Source organism: Alnus glutinosa, chromosome 11 (assembly GCF_958979055.1).
Source record: "Alnus glutinosa chromosome 11, dhAlnGlut1.1, whole genome shotgun sequence".
Taxonomy (NCBI): Eukaryota; Viridiplantae; Streptophyta; class Magnoliopsida; order Fagales; family Betulaceae; genus Alnus; species Alnus glutinosa.
The window spans coordinates 939728-954934 of NC_084896.1; the positions used below are offsets into that span (position 1 = coordinate 939728).

General features: G+C 34.0%; 1 protein-coding gene across 1 annotated transcript; it reads right to left on the minus strand.

The window, feature by feature from the left end:
* Positions 1-5232: 5232 nt before the first annotated feature.
* LOC133882451 (uncharacterized) lies at positions 5233-8905 on the minus strand. Its single transcript, XM_062321635.1, has 5 exons — positions 8152-8905; positions 6990-7079; positions 5889-5956; positions 5352-5518; positions 5233-5317 (listed from the first exon to the last, which is right to left on the minus strand). Exons 1-4 carry the CDS (start codon positions 8770-8772, stop codon positions 5380-5382), a joined length of 918 nt encoding a protein of 305 aa, XP_062177619.1. The 5' UTR covers positions 8773-8905; the 3' UTR covers positions 5233-5317; positions 5352-5379.
* Between the last annotated feature and the right edge of the window lie 6302 nt (positions 8906-15207).

Genomic DNA, 15207 nt, shown 5'->3' on the forward strand with positions numbered 1-15207 from the left:
CGAGCCGTCTCGATCAAAACGGCTTTAATTGTAGCCGTTTAAAAAAAAAGGGTCTTAGATCATACCACAATCGATTACATTGAACATACCACGATCGATCACACATGATCGTACCACGATCGATCACATAGATCGTACCACGATTGATCACATTGATTGTACCACGATCGATCTCACTTAGATCCTACCACGATCGATCATATAGATCATACCACGATCGATCACACATGATCGTACCACGATCGATTCTACAACTGGTACAATCTAAGTGATCGATCATGGTACGATCTATGTGGTCAATCGTGATACGATCTATGTATCCCCTCAAACTACCATTCAATTGTCAATGTCCTCTCAAATTATCAATTGTGTCAATGTCCCCCCTCAAACTACCAAAAAATATCAATGTTCCACCTAATGACAAATATACATTTCATAAAATATTAAAATTTTAAAAAATAAAAAATAACAAAAAATTATAGGAAAAATAAATAAAGAAAAACTGGTTTTAATTTTTTTTTTTTATTCAGAGCTAAGTAGTTAGTATATATGTTAACTAATACACATTTATAAATATCAAGTAACAGATGTAACATATATTAATAAATTGAGTAAAAAATGTATTATTAAATTTATTAAAAATTAAAAATTATTGGAGCCATATACTATATTTAATTAGTTAGTATACTCTATACTTATTTAGTGTGTGTATATATATATATATTATCAAAAAATTAAAATTAGTGATCGGAGCCGATTAAATCATGTAGGTAAGTAGGTACTGATGTTAATGTTTGAACTTTACCGTCTCGTCAAATATTGGATGACAGGAAGAGGAAATGCTATTAACACTCACACTCTCATACTCTTTAATGTTGTTAGAGCATTTCTCTTACAAGAAAGTGAAACAAACTTTGCGGCAGATTTTCAAGATCTTGAAAATCGGCCTGCAAGAAAAAAGTTTTTGTGCGAGAGAAAAAGGTCAAGATGAAAATTCAATGTATATGTGTACACTTTATTGGTATATGTAATTAACTTTAAACACACTGCAACTTGTAAACTATGGACAAAACCGATACTAAATCATATTATATAGGCCGGGCTATGGGCATTTATACTCCATTTTATAGATAAAGGTGTAGCAGGATTAGCATAGTCCCACATGAATAGGAGCACACTACAAAAAACTCTACAATTGGCCGCGTGTCTACAGTACCTGTTACTGTAGACACGCGTCCAATTAGCCACGTGTATACAGTACACGTGGCTAGAAGTATGCGCATCACAGTTGGCCGCGTGTATTTTTTACACGCGGCCAGTTGGCCGCATGTATTTTTACACGCGGCCAATTGGCCGCGTGTATTTTTTACACGCGTCCAGTTGGCCGCGTGTATTTAATACACGTGGCCAATTGTTTTTATTAAATATATATTAATAAAAATAAATTTTATTAAGTTTTGTATATGGCCACGTGTATTAAATACACGTGGCTAATTGTTTTTATTAAATATATATTAATAAAAGGAAATTTTATTATGTATATATACGTATAAGATAACTGGCCGCGTGGCCTAAAGCCACGCGGCCAGAATTTGTGAAGATAGCAGTGGCGCGCGGGAATTGTCCCGCGCGCCACTGCACAGTAATTTCAAATGAAAAAAAAAAACTCGTTAAATACATGCAGACATGCAGTTCGCCATATATGTTCTCTCTCACTGTACCGCTCTCTCTCTCTCTCCTCTGTATCTCTCTGTCTCTCGCTCTCTCTGTCTCCTCTGTATCGTTCTCTCTCTATCTCTATCTCTCTCTCGCTCTCTCTCTCTCTCACGGTGTGTTCACTGTACCGCTCTCTCTCTCTCTCCTCTGTATCTCTCTGTCTCTCTCTCACGGTGTGTTCACTGTACCGCTCTCTCTCTCTCCTCTGTATCTCTCTGTCTCTCGCTCTCTCTGTCTCCTCTGTATCGTTCTCTCTCTATCTCTATCTCTCTCTCGCTCTCTCTCTCTCTCTCTCACGGTGTGTTCTCTCTGTACCGCTCTCTCTCTCCTCTGTATCGCTCTCTCTCTCTCTCTCTCTGTCTCTGTCTCTCGCTCTCTCTCTCTGTCTCTCTCTCTCTCTGTCTCTCTCTGTATCTCTCTCTCTCTGTCTCTCGCTCTCTCTCTCTCTCTCTCTCTCTCTCTCTCTCTCTCTCTCTCTCTCTCTCTCTCTCTCTCGCTATCTGTATCTCTCTCTCTCCCTACTGAACTTGCTCGTATGTGTTTTCCTCTTCAATTTTTTTTTTTTTTTCAGTTATTATATTTTTTTTCCTCTAAAAGTAAAGAATTAAATTAAAAATACAATTTATTATATTTAAAAAATAATTAAATACAGATTTAAATTAAATAAAAAATTAATTTTTTTATATTTTTTTTTTTTAAAAAAAACATATTGCCACGTGTATAATAATACATGCTGCTAATTGGCCGCGCGTATTAAAATACACGCGGCCAATTGTGCAGTTAGTGTCAACCGGACCTACCGCGTGTATTTACGTGGCCACTTGCACGCGGCCAACAGTTCGCCACGTGTACAGTGACCGTACACGTGGCGAACTGCAAGTGGCGAAAAACAATTTTTTTTTTGTAGTGGCAAGACAACCTGTCAATGCCATTCCAATATATACCTTCACTAAAATTGTCCTTCATAGACTTTATTCCACTACCAAACACATATAATGATGGATTCTCTTTTTTTATTCCTTTATAGTCTTGTTTAAATTTTTTTTAGATGATATATAATTCATTATATTAGATTGCATAAACAAAGTATTGTGAGAGATGTGATTAATGTGTTTGCTATATAGTGTAATATAAATTTAATTCTGTAGCTTGAAATGTGTAGATCGAGTAGATGAATAAGTCACAATGGTGTTACCATGTCCGTGTTAGTGGAGAATTTTGTATATACCAATTTTTAAATAAGCGCCTTCAATGGCGAAGCTAAGAATTCACGATTCAGTTCGGCCCTATCAAGCATAAATTATTGGCTTCACCACTGCTCCATCCTGTGTTATAGGCCATATCTAGATAAAATTTTACATCCTCAACTTCGAAGTCTTTTTCCTTCGCCACCCATAAGCTCAGCCCCTTCGCCTTCATCACTACTCCATCCACTGTTATAAGCCGTATCTAGATAAAATTTTACATCCTCAACTTGGAAGTCTTTTTCCTTCGCCACCCATAAGCTCAGCCCCTTCGCCTTCACCACTGCTCCATCCTCTATTATAGGCCATATCTAGATAAAATTTTACATCCTCAACTTGGAAGTCTTTTTCCTTCGCCACCCATAAGCTCAGCTCCTTCGCCTTCACCACTGCTCCATCCTCTGTTATAGGCCATATCTAGATAAAATTTTACATCCTCAACTTGAAAGTCTTTTTCCTTCGCCACCCATAAGCTCAGCCCCTTCGCCCCACTCTATTGTCTAATTTTTTCTATGAAGAAATTCAATGTGTTTTTGTGTTTTAGCACTCCAATAAATCTTTATGGTATGTTTTGGGTGTTCATTGCAGTAAAAGATGTACGTGAAATATCATTATGCGTTTGTGTTGTGGAAATCTCTCAGTTAGGTATTATGGTTGTGACTACTCCCATAAAATTATGATTTTCTCATTGGAGTTTGATATTTTAGTCTCCATTGTTTTGTGAATCTTTCTTAAGTTTTTGGGTTTTACTTTTCATCGATCAGAATTAAACTTCAAATAAATCTTTTTCTATGTTTCTTTTTGGTATGGGTTCTCACATCTACTTCTTGAACCAAAGCATAACTTTTCCAGCCAGAAGAATGTACGTATAAGATCACTCCACAGGACCAAATATCCGCCATGACCCTTCATTGCCCTTCCTCTTAGCCCTCCAACACCACATATGCCGGGGGTGCTACACTACCTGTGGAGAAGCCCACATCGCGGAGCTGCTCCAACAAAGCAGAGAGGCCAAAGTCCGAGATCAACTTTAAGGTTCTCATTCTCATATGCAGATAGCGGATAATAACCCCAATAACCACACAGATGCGGATGCGGATGTGGATATTGCAAATAACTGCAACTGCATTTTCACTCTGAGTTAGTACTTGCCAGCCTTCCCTTCCCTAATGGACTTCTTGTGAATGGGCGTGGTCCAAATTGGTACGCAGAAGATGAAGTTGCATCCCCAAAATTTATCTTTGAAAACAAACAACTTAAATCGAGGACATGGTTTGCAACTTTAAATTTGGTATGTTCATTCTTTTAACTGTAGATATGCTATTATTGTTTTAACAGTATATAATCCTAATCCAGAAGACTATATAGGCAAATCATAATCTGACCCATTTAATTAAATAAGTGAAACTGTAACCTAGGCGCATGAGGGTGGCTGCGTGCCACCCCCGAGACCATCTATGGTGGTTCGCGGGTCACCTCAAAGGTAGGGTGGCGCCAGCCACCTTGAAGGTGGGTCGCGCGGCTGCGCCTGGGGTGGTGGCGAGCCACCCCATGCTTCTTCTTTTTTCTTTTTTCTTTTTAATCCCCACAAGGGATTAATCTAGCCCAAGTAGACAACATCCTTTAATAGATGGAGCTAAGTTGCAAAAAATTGTCAGTTTGAAGTAGGGATGTAAACAAAGCAAAGCTACCCATGAGCTCACTCGGGCTCAGCTCGTGCGCAACTCGATTATTAAATGAGTATTTCGTGGACATAAAACTATACTCGATTATTAAACGATACATACTCGTAAAAAGGCTCGGCTTGCTTATTAGCACGGCACATATATATATATATATATATATATATATATATATATATATATATATATATATATATATATATATATATATAATGCTATAACTATAAATTATAGTCACATAATTCATAAATTCTAACTCATAAGTATACAATTCATAGTAATGTAAACTATAAAGATTATGAACTAATGGTAACTGGATCACTTCACCACAAAATATCGGTATTTTTTTTTCGAGCCGAGTTGAGATTAATTTTTATAACTTGTCATGAACTCAAGCTCGTGATAAATGAGCTCGAGCTTGACTCGAGCTCTTGATAAAACAGCTTACACTTGTCGGTTCGTAGTGTTTTATTAAAAATGGTTGTTAATTAATTGGACAGGGTAATTAATATTTAACCTTAATTTAAGTAAGTAAAAATATATTAAAAAATTAAAAAATGGTATTTTATATCTATATATATTTATTTAATTATCGAACAGGTCCTGGGAGCCAAAACTTTCCAATCAAACATCTCAATTTAAAACAGAAACACGACACTTTGTCGCTAGAAATTAAATTGAGCTCCAAATTATAAAATAATAGCAGTACAAATTAAGGATGACAAACGATAAAAGCTTCACTGTTTTTTGTGTCCATCTTCCCATAAAGTTGAAAGTATTTCTTTGAGATGCTTGTTGTAGACGAATGGTCGTTCCATCTGAACAAGGTGGCCTGCTTTCTCAATGTGTTGGAGCCTAGCTCTGTTTCCCAGTTGCCTGTTATCACAGTCAATATCTAATCAATATATAGTCATTTCAATAAAATTAAACAGCTGGTTAATTAAGCCCATTTAATTGTATTAGCTTTCAATCAAACAGTCTAAGTTTTGTTAATTATGATCAATGATCACATGGTACGTAGTCATGCATTAAGGAAGAGTAAAGCATGGATAGAGATTCTTCGCAATTTTGTTGTTCGAATTGTTAGTAATTCGGATAGTAAATGTTAAATAATCCCTACGGGTTTCACCTGCCCGAACAAGTCTCAGGCAACCTGCCCACTTGTTAGGACAGCTGGTCCCAGTAAGAATTCTCTCACATTTATTGTTTCAATTGTTAAAAATCCAAACATGTAAAATAAACATACCTCTTTAAGTTGTTGGCAACTTCCATGGTGAAGATATTGTCATTCCCTCCCCACAGTAGATGTACCCTCTGCAGCAATATGCATCAATACGTAAACAATTGTCTCAAACCATTATTTTCTCACTCCTATTCTTTCTTTTTCTTTTTGGCTTTAATTTTTTTTTTTTTTTTTTTTTTTTTTTAAAAAAAAAAGATTTTTAATCAAGCGTATGATGCTCACATGTATTTTACACATGTTTTAGGAATAGATATATATTAGTTAAATAGATAGGATTGAAAGAAGAGTACTACTATTCCCAAGTGGCCAAGTGTTGTTTATCTTTCTAACTTAATAGAGGTTTAAATCGTTGGTTATGATGTTCTTGTCATGCAAACTATGATTAATTTGAGCAACAAAAAGACAAGATAGAAGAAGAAAATGGATATATATATATATATATATATATATATATATATATATATATATATATAGAGAGAGAGAGAGAGAGAGAGAGAGAGAGGGGGGGGGGGGATTGACGATGGAAGCCGACAAATTGTTCTCAATTTTGAGTTTTCAACTAATCTGACTTATTATAAGAAATTTTTTAGTGACAGTTATTCAAAAAAATCATAAAAGTGATATGGCCAAGAGAAACTGTTCGTTTGGATGGTCGAAGTTAGTGAAAATCATCAAGAGGTAAGAAAGTGAGAATCTCCTTGGTTGGCGCATTTTATCTGTAATTTATGATATCATTGACTCTCTTCTTGTCTATATTTTTTTTGGAGCGATAGAAAAGTCAATAGAAATGTAAATTTATGTATCCACTCAGTGGCACATTACGCAAAAAATCAAATATTTTTTTAGTCGTATTTCCACTCCTCTTCCCCCACCTTCGGTCCCTATTGTAAGTGGGAAAGACACACAAACCTCCTATTAGATTATTAAGTTGTTAGTTTTTTTTTATTTTATTGCTTTAAGCTTGTTAGCTGCTTAATTGGTTTTTGTTTGGTGTACTAAAAATAAATTAAAATAAATAAATAAATTACAATAAAATAAAAGAAAATAAAAAATGAGGAAGTGAGAATCCCGTCAAAGAGATATAAAAAGAGCAATATTCCAAACCTGTGGGTAATGAGTTAGGGTAAAGTCCTTGTCATCAATGACCAAAGCCTCGAGTAGTTCTACTTTCTCCTTTCTGTTGTCAAACATTACCTGCAAGGAGGGTCAGAGATGAGTTACGTACATGTCACAAACAAATAGAATTTAGCATGTGAACAAAGCAACGTTGTAAGCCACACTTTCTAATTTACTTTTATTTTAGAGGAATGATCATACACACATTTTTCACAACAGCTCCACAACAAGCTGACGTAGCTGGTAATATTTTATTATTTTTTTACAAAAAGAAATAAAAACAAAACAAAAAAATAATAAAATATTACCAACCACGTCAGCTTGTTGTGGGGCTGTTGTGAGAAATGAGTGTAGGGATCATTTCTCTTTATTTTATCTTACTTTGTTGATGTGACATTCATACTAAACAATCTTTAAATTCTTTTTAAACGAGAGTTGATTCAATGGATAATTGGTAACGTTGCATCAACAAAGTGAGATCAAATGTGATTTTTAACATATCTCGTGTGAATAATGCGTTGTTCTTTTAGTTTTTAGTATGCTGTTACATTCTTTTTTTTCTTTTTCTATCTACAAGCTTTGATTATTAAATAGGATCATTTTGCTCGTACAAAAAAAAATAGGATCATTTTGCTTAATTAGTAAATAAAACAGGATAAAGATTCTTTATTATTAGGCTATTCGAATTTTTGTTGGTTAGCCTAAGAAAAGGGGTTAATTTGATAGGGCTAAGCTAGATTTGGGTGAGATAGATTTAGTAGTCCAATCGTATGTGTTTCTATCAGGGTTATGGAGCACATCTATCTCTGATAGTTTAGGATGTGAGACTCACCTGTCCAAAATAAGGAAGTCCCACAACTCCCACTCTTAAAATGCCTTAATTTGTATAAAGAGTTGTAAGTAACAAGATCCCACTCCAGTAAAACAAGCTATATATGCCCATATATAAGACAAGTCACCAATTATTCTAGAAAGTTTAATTAATTCATTAATTAATATTCTAACACTCTTACTCACATATGAGTTCGAATTTAATTAAAGTGAGAAGTGAATAACATAAATAATTAAGGTCCGTAAGATAAATTTAATCTTTAATAAATATTCTATCAGGAATTAATGGGTAAGATAGTTAAGTGATGAAAGCATATACCTCGAAATAGTGTTTGTAAATGAAATTAGGGATGTTGGGCAGCTTGTAGGTGGCAATGTCAAAAAGCAAGTCAACTCCCTTGACGGAGTCCGGAAGCAAATACTCTGGCCAGGATTTGAAACCGATCCTCTCAAGGGACGCAGCAGAGATAGACTCGGTCAAGGCCATGACAGAGCATGTCACCACCAAAGACTCAACCAAGTCCGGGAACATATCAGCCATCTTGAACCCAACCATCCCTCCATAGCTCAACCCTACCAAGGTGCACCTCTCCACCCCCAGCTTCCTCAGACCCTTAGCCACGCACTCCGCTTGGAACTCCGGCGACCGCTCAGATTTGTCGGTGAGTGAACCGCCAAAGAAGACCAAATCCGGAACAAAAACTCTGTACTTTCTCGCCAGAGCTAAGGCTTGGAACTGCCATGTTATAATACCATCCGCCGCAAACCCATGAAGAAAAACCACAGCAGGCTTCGGTTTGCTTGCTTTGTTATTGGCGTCGTTGCCGACCCAGAAGTTCATCACTGTTCCTGGTTCTATTTCCACCATTTGGGGTTTCACCCCAGCAAGCCTCATTAGTCCACGCAACAGTAGCCTGTATACCGCAAAAAAGTTTACCATCTCTCTCTCTCTCTCTCTCTTCCAAGACGTACAAACACAAAGGAATGAAGAAATTCGAGCCAATAAAGTTGTTAGATAATGTAAGATGATCGTGATTTACGATCTTCCTTTCTTTTTTTAGCTTCTTCTTTTCTTCTGGTCAGACACGCTTTGTAGTAACCCCGACCCTTTCGAGAATAGAATAGTCTTTACCGCCTATGAGAATAGATAATTAGACGGGATTAATAAACACCTGATTTTACATATGAATTTTTATTTCTTAATATTAATTCATATTTCTTGATATTAAATAACCACTCCTATATTTTATTAAAACACCTACTTTTAAATTTAATAAATTTATATCAATTTAAGTTCCACTTTTATATTTTATATTTATATTAAAATATGAGGATCAGATTTTATATTAAAAATATTAGATATCTGATTTATTATTATTAAAATACCTATTTTAGTATATATAAAATTCTAGCAGCCAAAGAATGAAACCATACTCCTATAAATAAATATTTGAGCCGTCGCTCTCTTCTCCCGTCTCAGAAGAGTTTTCAAGCCTCCTCTCCCTTGCACAGTTTTCGGCTCTGTGGACAAGGTACCGAAGCTTTTTGGTAAGTTGTGGAAAATGGGATGTTTTATTTGAATAATAGTAATAAATGATTGATGTGATATAGAATTTGAGAATGTTTTATAGAAAAGTGAAAATGTTTTGTTTTGTAGTGAATTTTTTTTATTTGAATAGTAATAAAAAATTATTGATGTGATATAAAAAGTGTAAAAAAGTTGAAATATTTTTTATTTAATTTTTTTGAGAGAAGTGAAATGAAAATTGAAATTGTTTGAATTGGTTACCAAACAGCTTCACCATCTTACCTCCTATTTCTTCTCCTTAGTTCTCTTTTTCCGGTGAAACCGTAGCATTCATTTGTTGATATAACCATTGTTTATTGTGTTTTGTCTTGTTGTATATCATGTCAGCATAACAATCAAGTTAAAGGATTTCTACTTTTTCTTTTCCACTCCTTCCTCTCAAAACGTGTGCCTCATGTTCAATATATATATATATTTTCTTCTCTTTTCTAACCATGAGATGCAGCATCAATTGTCCTTTTTCTCTCTCCTTTATCTTTCTCCAAATACCAACGTCACATGCCTTATTGTATTGTCTTCCTTTTCTTTTGTTTTTTTTTTTTTTCCCCTATTCTTTCTTTTTTCTAATACGACCGAGAGGTATACAGATATATATATATATATATATATATATATATATATATATATATATATATATATATATATATATATATATATATATATATATATATATATGTATATATTTTTTTTCTTCTCTTTGTCTTGGCCAAATTCAATTCAGAATTGCTGGATTATGAAATCCTCTCACTTTTCAATTCAGCCAGGCTATTTTGGGGAAATGATAAATTGTTGTTTATTTCTTTTGTTTCTTTTTTTTTTACTTTTATGTACAGATTTGGGTTTGCCCTAGATTCTTTCACAAAAAGATATACAGTCCTAAAAATTCTATTTTTAGTACAAAGTAGTTTCATGTAAACATTCAAACCTTCTTATAAATTCTTAAAAAATCATGGATCATTTTTATAAATTACTTTATTTAAGGGTATAGTTTGTGATATCAGAATTTATTAAACTCTATAATTATAAAATAAAATATTTATGATGACAATTACCTTTATGGAGTCATATTTCTAATGTCAATAAAAGAAAACGTGTTATTACTTATTTAATGATTTAATTATTATTCGAATAATTAATGTTGTTAAACATACCTAGAGAATCCATTCTCAGTAGGTTAGCAAGACAAATCCTAGTGGTGTTAGTGTGTAGTTTAGTGACTAGCACGGGGTATTGATTTATTTAAACCTGTACCAGGTGACTAGTTAGCAGTCGAGATAGTCCAGCAACTTATTGCAATCAGAGAGGTAAGGGATCCTCTACCCCTTTTCAAATTGTTTTATGTCATATTACTTTATCCTTTTTTTTTAAAACATATTTACAATTAATTGTTCTTGTTCTATATTTCAAATTATATTGATGCATGAAGAACTGTTTTAAAAATAGTTTTGAGATGAAAATTTGTCGGTATAAATGTTAATCTTGAAATTACTGTTTTAAAAGAAGCTTTGGTTATAAAGAATTTTCTAGTTATTTGTAAATTGTGTAGTTGGTTCCCGAGACAGGAAGTTACAGCTTTTTTTGAAATTAATGAGAAAAAGAGAGTAAAAACCCTCTCACGCGTTGCTTCAAGAGTTATCAAAGGAATAAGAATAATTTGTGAGAATGAGATTTTTATAAATGAGGCACGTGTGTGGAGGAGACTATTATTTTGGCCCCAGATATATTCACAGAGATTTGCAGAGTTTAAGCTCGGTACCGTTGCTTGGATGGAAGCGCAACCGCTCAAGGACTTAGAGAAAGCGGATCCATCACTATGTCATGCTAAGTGCACTTCAATTAATTAGCTGACGGGGCAGGGCCTGTGGCCACAGTTTACCTGCCTGAGGTCGCAGTAGACCGCGCAACCCTAGTACACAGGGCGTAATAGTGTACATGGGCCCTATATATGAGAAGTCTTAATCGTTAATGGGTATTTTTATATGTTAAGTAAAATGCCGAATTTTGAATTGTGTTCTAGAAATTTAGATTTCAAGTGTATTTTAATAATTGTTTTAAAGAAAATGAAGTTAACTCAACCGTTTTATGGTTGAGGGTCGTCTTACTGAGCATTTCTCGCTCACGCCTTATTTTTGTTTTGTTTTCAGGTTATGAACAGAGAGACCTAGGCGGCCGAGATGGATCTAGGCTAGCAGTAGGATATTATTTTTCTGTTACCTTAATAAGTGCACTTGCACAATAAATTTAGTTTTTTTTTAGATTTTCAATTATTGAATCAAACATAATTGTTCATTTCGAAATAACTGTTTCCGCATTTATTAAAGCTCTGAGTTTTAAAATCTTTATTATTTTTGTTATTAAATTCAGCATATTAGCTAGGTTGTTGACAAACCTTACGAATCTTTGTAATTTGGTGTATGAAAATTAACAAACCTAACCCTTAGCGATTTAGTGGCGTTACACGCTTCTTCTTTTCTTCTGGTCAGACACGAAGACTATGAAGTGAAGAATTTTCAACCTGCTAACTTTTCCTTCCTTTTATGCTTTTTGAAGATTTGCCGAAAACAGATCGAAATTAATTACGTGCAGTCTTGAGACGGACCCACCTGAGCTAGCTGGTTATATTGACTTTGGGTGGGTTAATTCAATCATTAATAAAAATAAAAAATAAAATATTGGAAGAAATTGTGATGATAAAGCTAGCATTTTATCAATCTTTATAGGGTCTTAACTTTACAAGGATTTAAGATACTTGCTTGTATAAAACTTTATCATGACAATTTAAGATACAAAAATACTATTATGTATTCTTTTGTGGCTTTTGTCATTCTTTCATCAGTCTCTCGGCCTGTTGTGACATTGTCATTTTACTATTAAATTTTTTTATTTTTTATTTTTTAATTAAAATTTATCTAAAAGTGAATTGATAAAGTCATGTCAACGAAAAATAATAGAAGAATAATAAGAAAAAATATTAAGTAGCTAGCATATATCTATTAATTTTAATTATCAAAAATATATATATATATATATATATATATTAATTTTATCTATATATGCACTAGTATCCATCATTTAAATTCAGGTAAAAATAAATCACTTGGTCACTATTGGTTCCACGTCTTTAAAAATAATTTGATTATTCATGATAATAATTTGACAAGCTAATAATATTTTTTTAAAAAAAATATGGATATAGAAATTTTTTGATAATAAATTTAAAAGAAGTTAGCTAGATATCTCTCCTATATGACTTGGTTGAGACATGGATATTTTGCTCATTTTAAAATGAGTAATTCTAGAAGTTCCTCATGTGTCCCTCCAAAAATGAGATAACTTTTAAAATCACAATTTGATCAAAATTCAATAGTAATCAATGACAAGCTCAATAGTGATTTTAAAAGCTACATCATTTTTATAGGGATATAAGGGAAACTTCTAGCATTAATCCTTTAGGACACTCCATTTCACTACAAGAGAATATTTGAGTAGTACATCTCAACCGGTGCAACGAGTTCTAGCTTTAGCACGTAGTCCCCAAAATACAATAGCCTAACTATATATGCTCTAAATTCCATGGGTTTGCACTATATCATAGAGCAAAAGTTCCATCAAAGAAACGCCTTAATTTCTTTGCCCTAATGAGTAATGTTAAAATGAAGATTCATGTCCTCTCAAAACTAATGTGACTTTTAAAATCATCATTGACTTAAATTTAATAATAGCACATTTAATAATTATTTTAAAAGTCACATCAATTTTAAAAAGACTCTTAAGAGAACATGAGTATTCCTTTTAGCATTACTCCAAAATAACATGTATATATAGAATAACCTCTTCATATAACTTACATTCTATGTTACAAAGTATTTAGACATATCATATATACAATTCTTCACACAATTTCTTAAGAGCTGCAAAGCAACCCTATATGAGGATGGATTCTTATAAATTACAATTAGCATTAAATAGCAACATAAAAGAGAAATAAATAACAACATAATTGAGAGTTAAATTACAAAATAAAAAAGGTAACACCAACAATTTACAATTTATTTCATGGTTTGGATCTATGAATTTTTTATCTTTTATTTTTTTTTTTGAAAAAAAAATCTGAATATTTCATTGATTAAAGATATCGAGCATAAAGCTCTTACATCACATAGCATAAAGTTCTGCAAAATCATAAACACATGATATGATGTTACATAGTCATAGATGCAAACAAAATTCTTACAATAAAATGCTATCTATTACTTTTATCTTCCGCTAACCCGTATATAAAAATAGTTAAAGAGCAAATCTGCTCCGAACATAGTAGATCTAAGACTATGGTAGTCAAATATTTTTAAAAAATTTATTTAAACCGACCGTGAGAGATAACCCATCATTAGTTATAATCTCATTAGTATCAACGAAAATCGCAAAATATAATACCAACAATATTAATAAGGTGCCCATCCATAATTTGTCTCCTATACATTATAGATTAACAATATCGTTAGTAGTTATTAAGACGTGTTTTATTAAACAAAAATAAAATTGTTCGATCGCAAATATCTTATGCAGATTTTTCATTCATCAACTGCTTTCAAAAGTCAACCTTTTACTTTGTTCAAAGCATGCATCTGCTGGGTCCATGAGAAATGGTTACCAATTTCTCCTTCTATTCCTGAATTCAAGGGGGATTCCGGCTACGATCGAAAGAAAAAAAAAGAAAAGAAAAAAGTATTCCGGCTACGATCAAGGATCAGTCGTGCTGCAGGTCACCGTTAATTCCTTAATTTAGAAACTCATGCTCCGTTTGTTTCGGCGTAAAATGATTTCTGGAAAATGATTTTGGCATTTTCCGGTGTTTGGTAGGGGCGAAAATAATAGTCAACCGGAAAATGATTTCTGTTTGACTAAAAATGCTTAGTAAATTTCGGAAAATGATTTACGCTTTTTAAAAGCGTAAATCATTTTCCGAAGACGCCAGACGCAGTCGATCTATTTTAAACGGGACAGTCGACCTTCACGTTCAAGCAACCGACCACCATCGAAATATTGCCAGTATCGAAATCCAACATCCGTTAATGTCGCCGGAATCTGGCGACGGAATCCGGCCACCTTCGCCGGAATCCGGTCAGCCAGATTCCGGCGACCAATCTGACCGGAATCCGGCCATCTGGCCGGATCTGGTCAGACCGGCCGGATTCCGGCCATCTGACCGGATCTGGCCAGAAAGGCCGGATTCCGGCCATCTGGCCGGATCTGGCCAGAGAGCCGGATTCCGGCCGGCCCTGGCCAGATCCGGCCTCTCTGGCCAGATCCGGCCAGATGGCCGGAATCCGGCCTTTTGTGCCGGAATCCGGCCACTTTCGCCGGAATCCGGCTATCCCATATTTCGACGAAACTGTCCGGATTCCGGCCTTTATCTCGAATTCTAGTTATATTAGCTGGAATCAGGTGAAAATAGTCAGAATCTAGTCGGTCAGTAACGAAATCTCGTCATCGATGATTTTTATATTATTTTACATTAATATTTTTATGTTGTAAATAAAAATTGATTTTTATAACTTAATATGATTGAATAAAAATATAAAAAAATATTTGCGATTTTTCGTACGCGCCAAACACCAGAAAATGCTTTCGACGGAAAATGGTTTCCTGAAAAATAACTTCCTTGAAACCATTTTACGACGGAAACCATTTTACGTCGAAACAAACGGAGCATAAATAGAAAATGAAATTTGTTTACGTTACATGAGCTGTTCGTATATTCCATTTATGAGATTTATTAATTTGTGA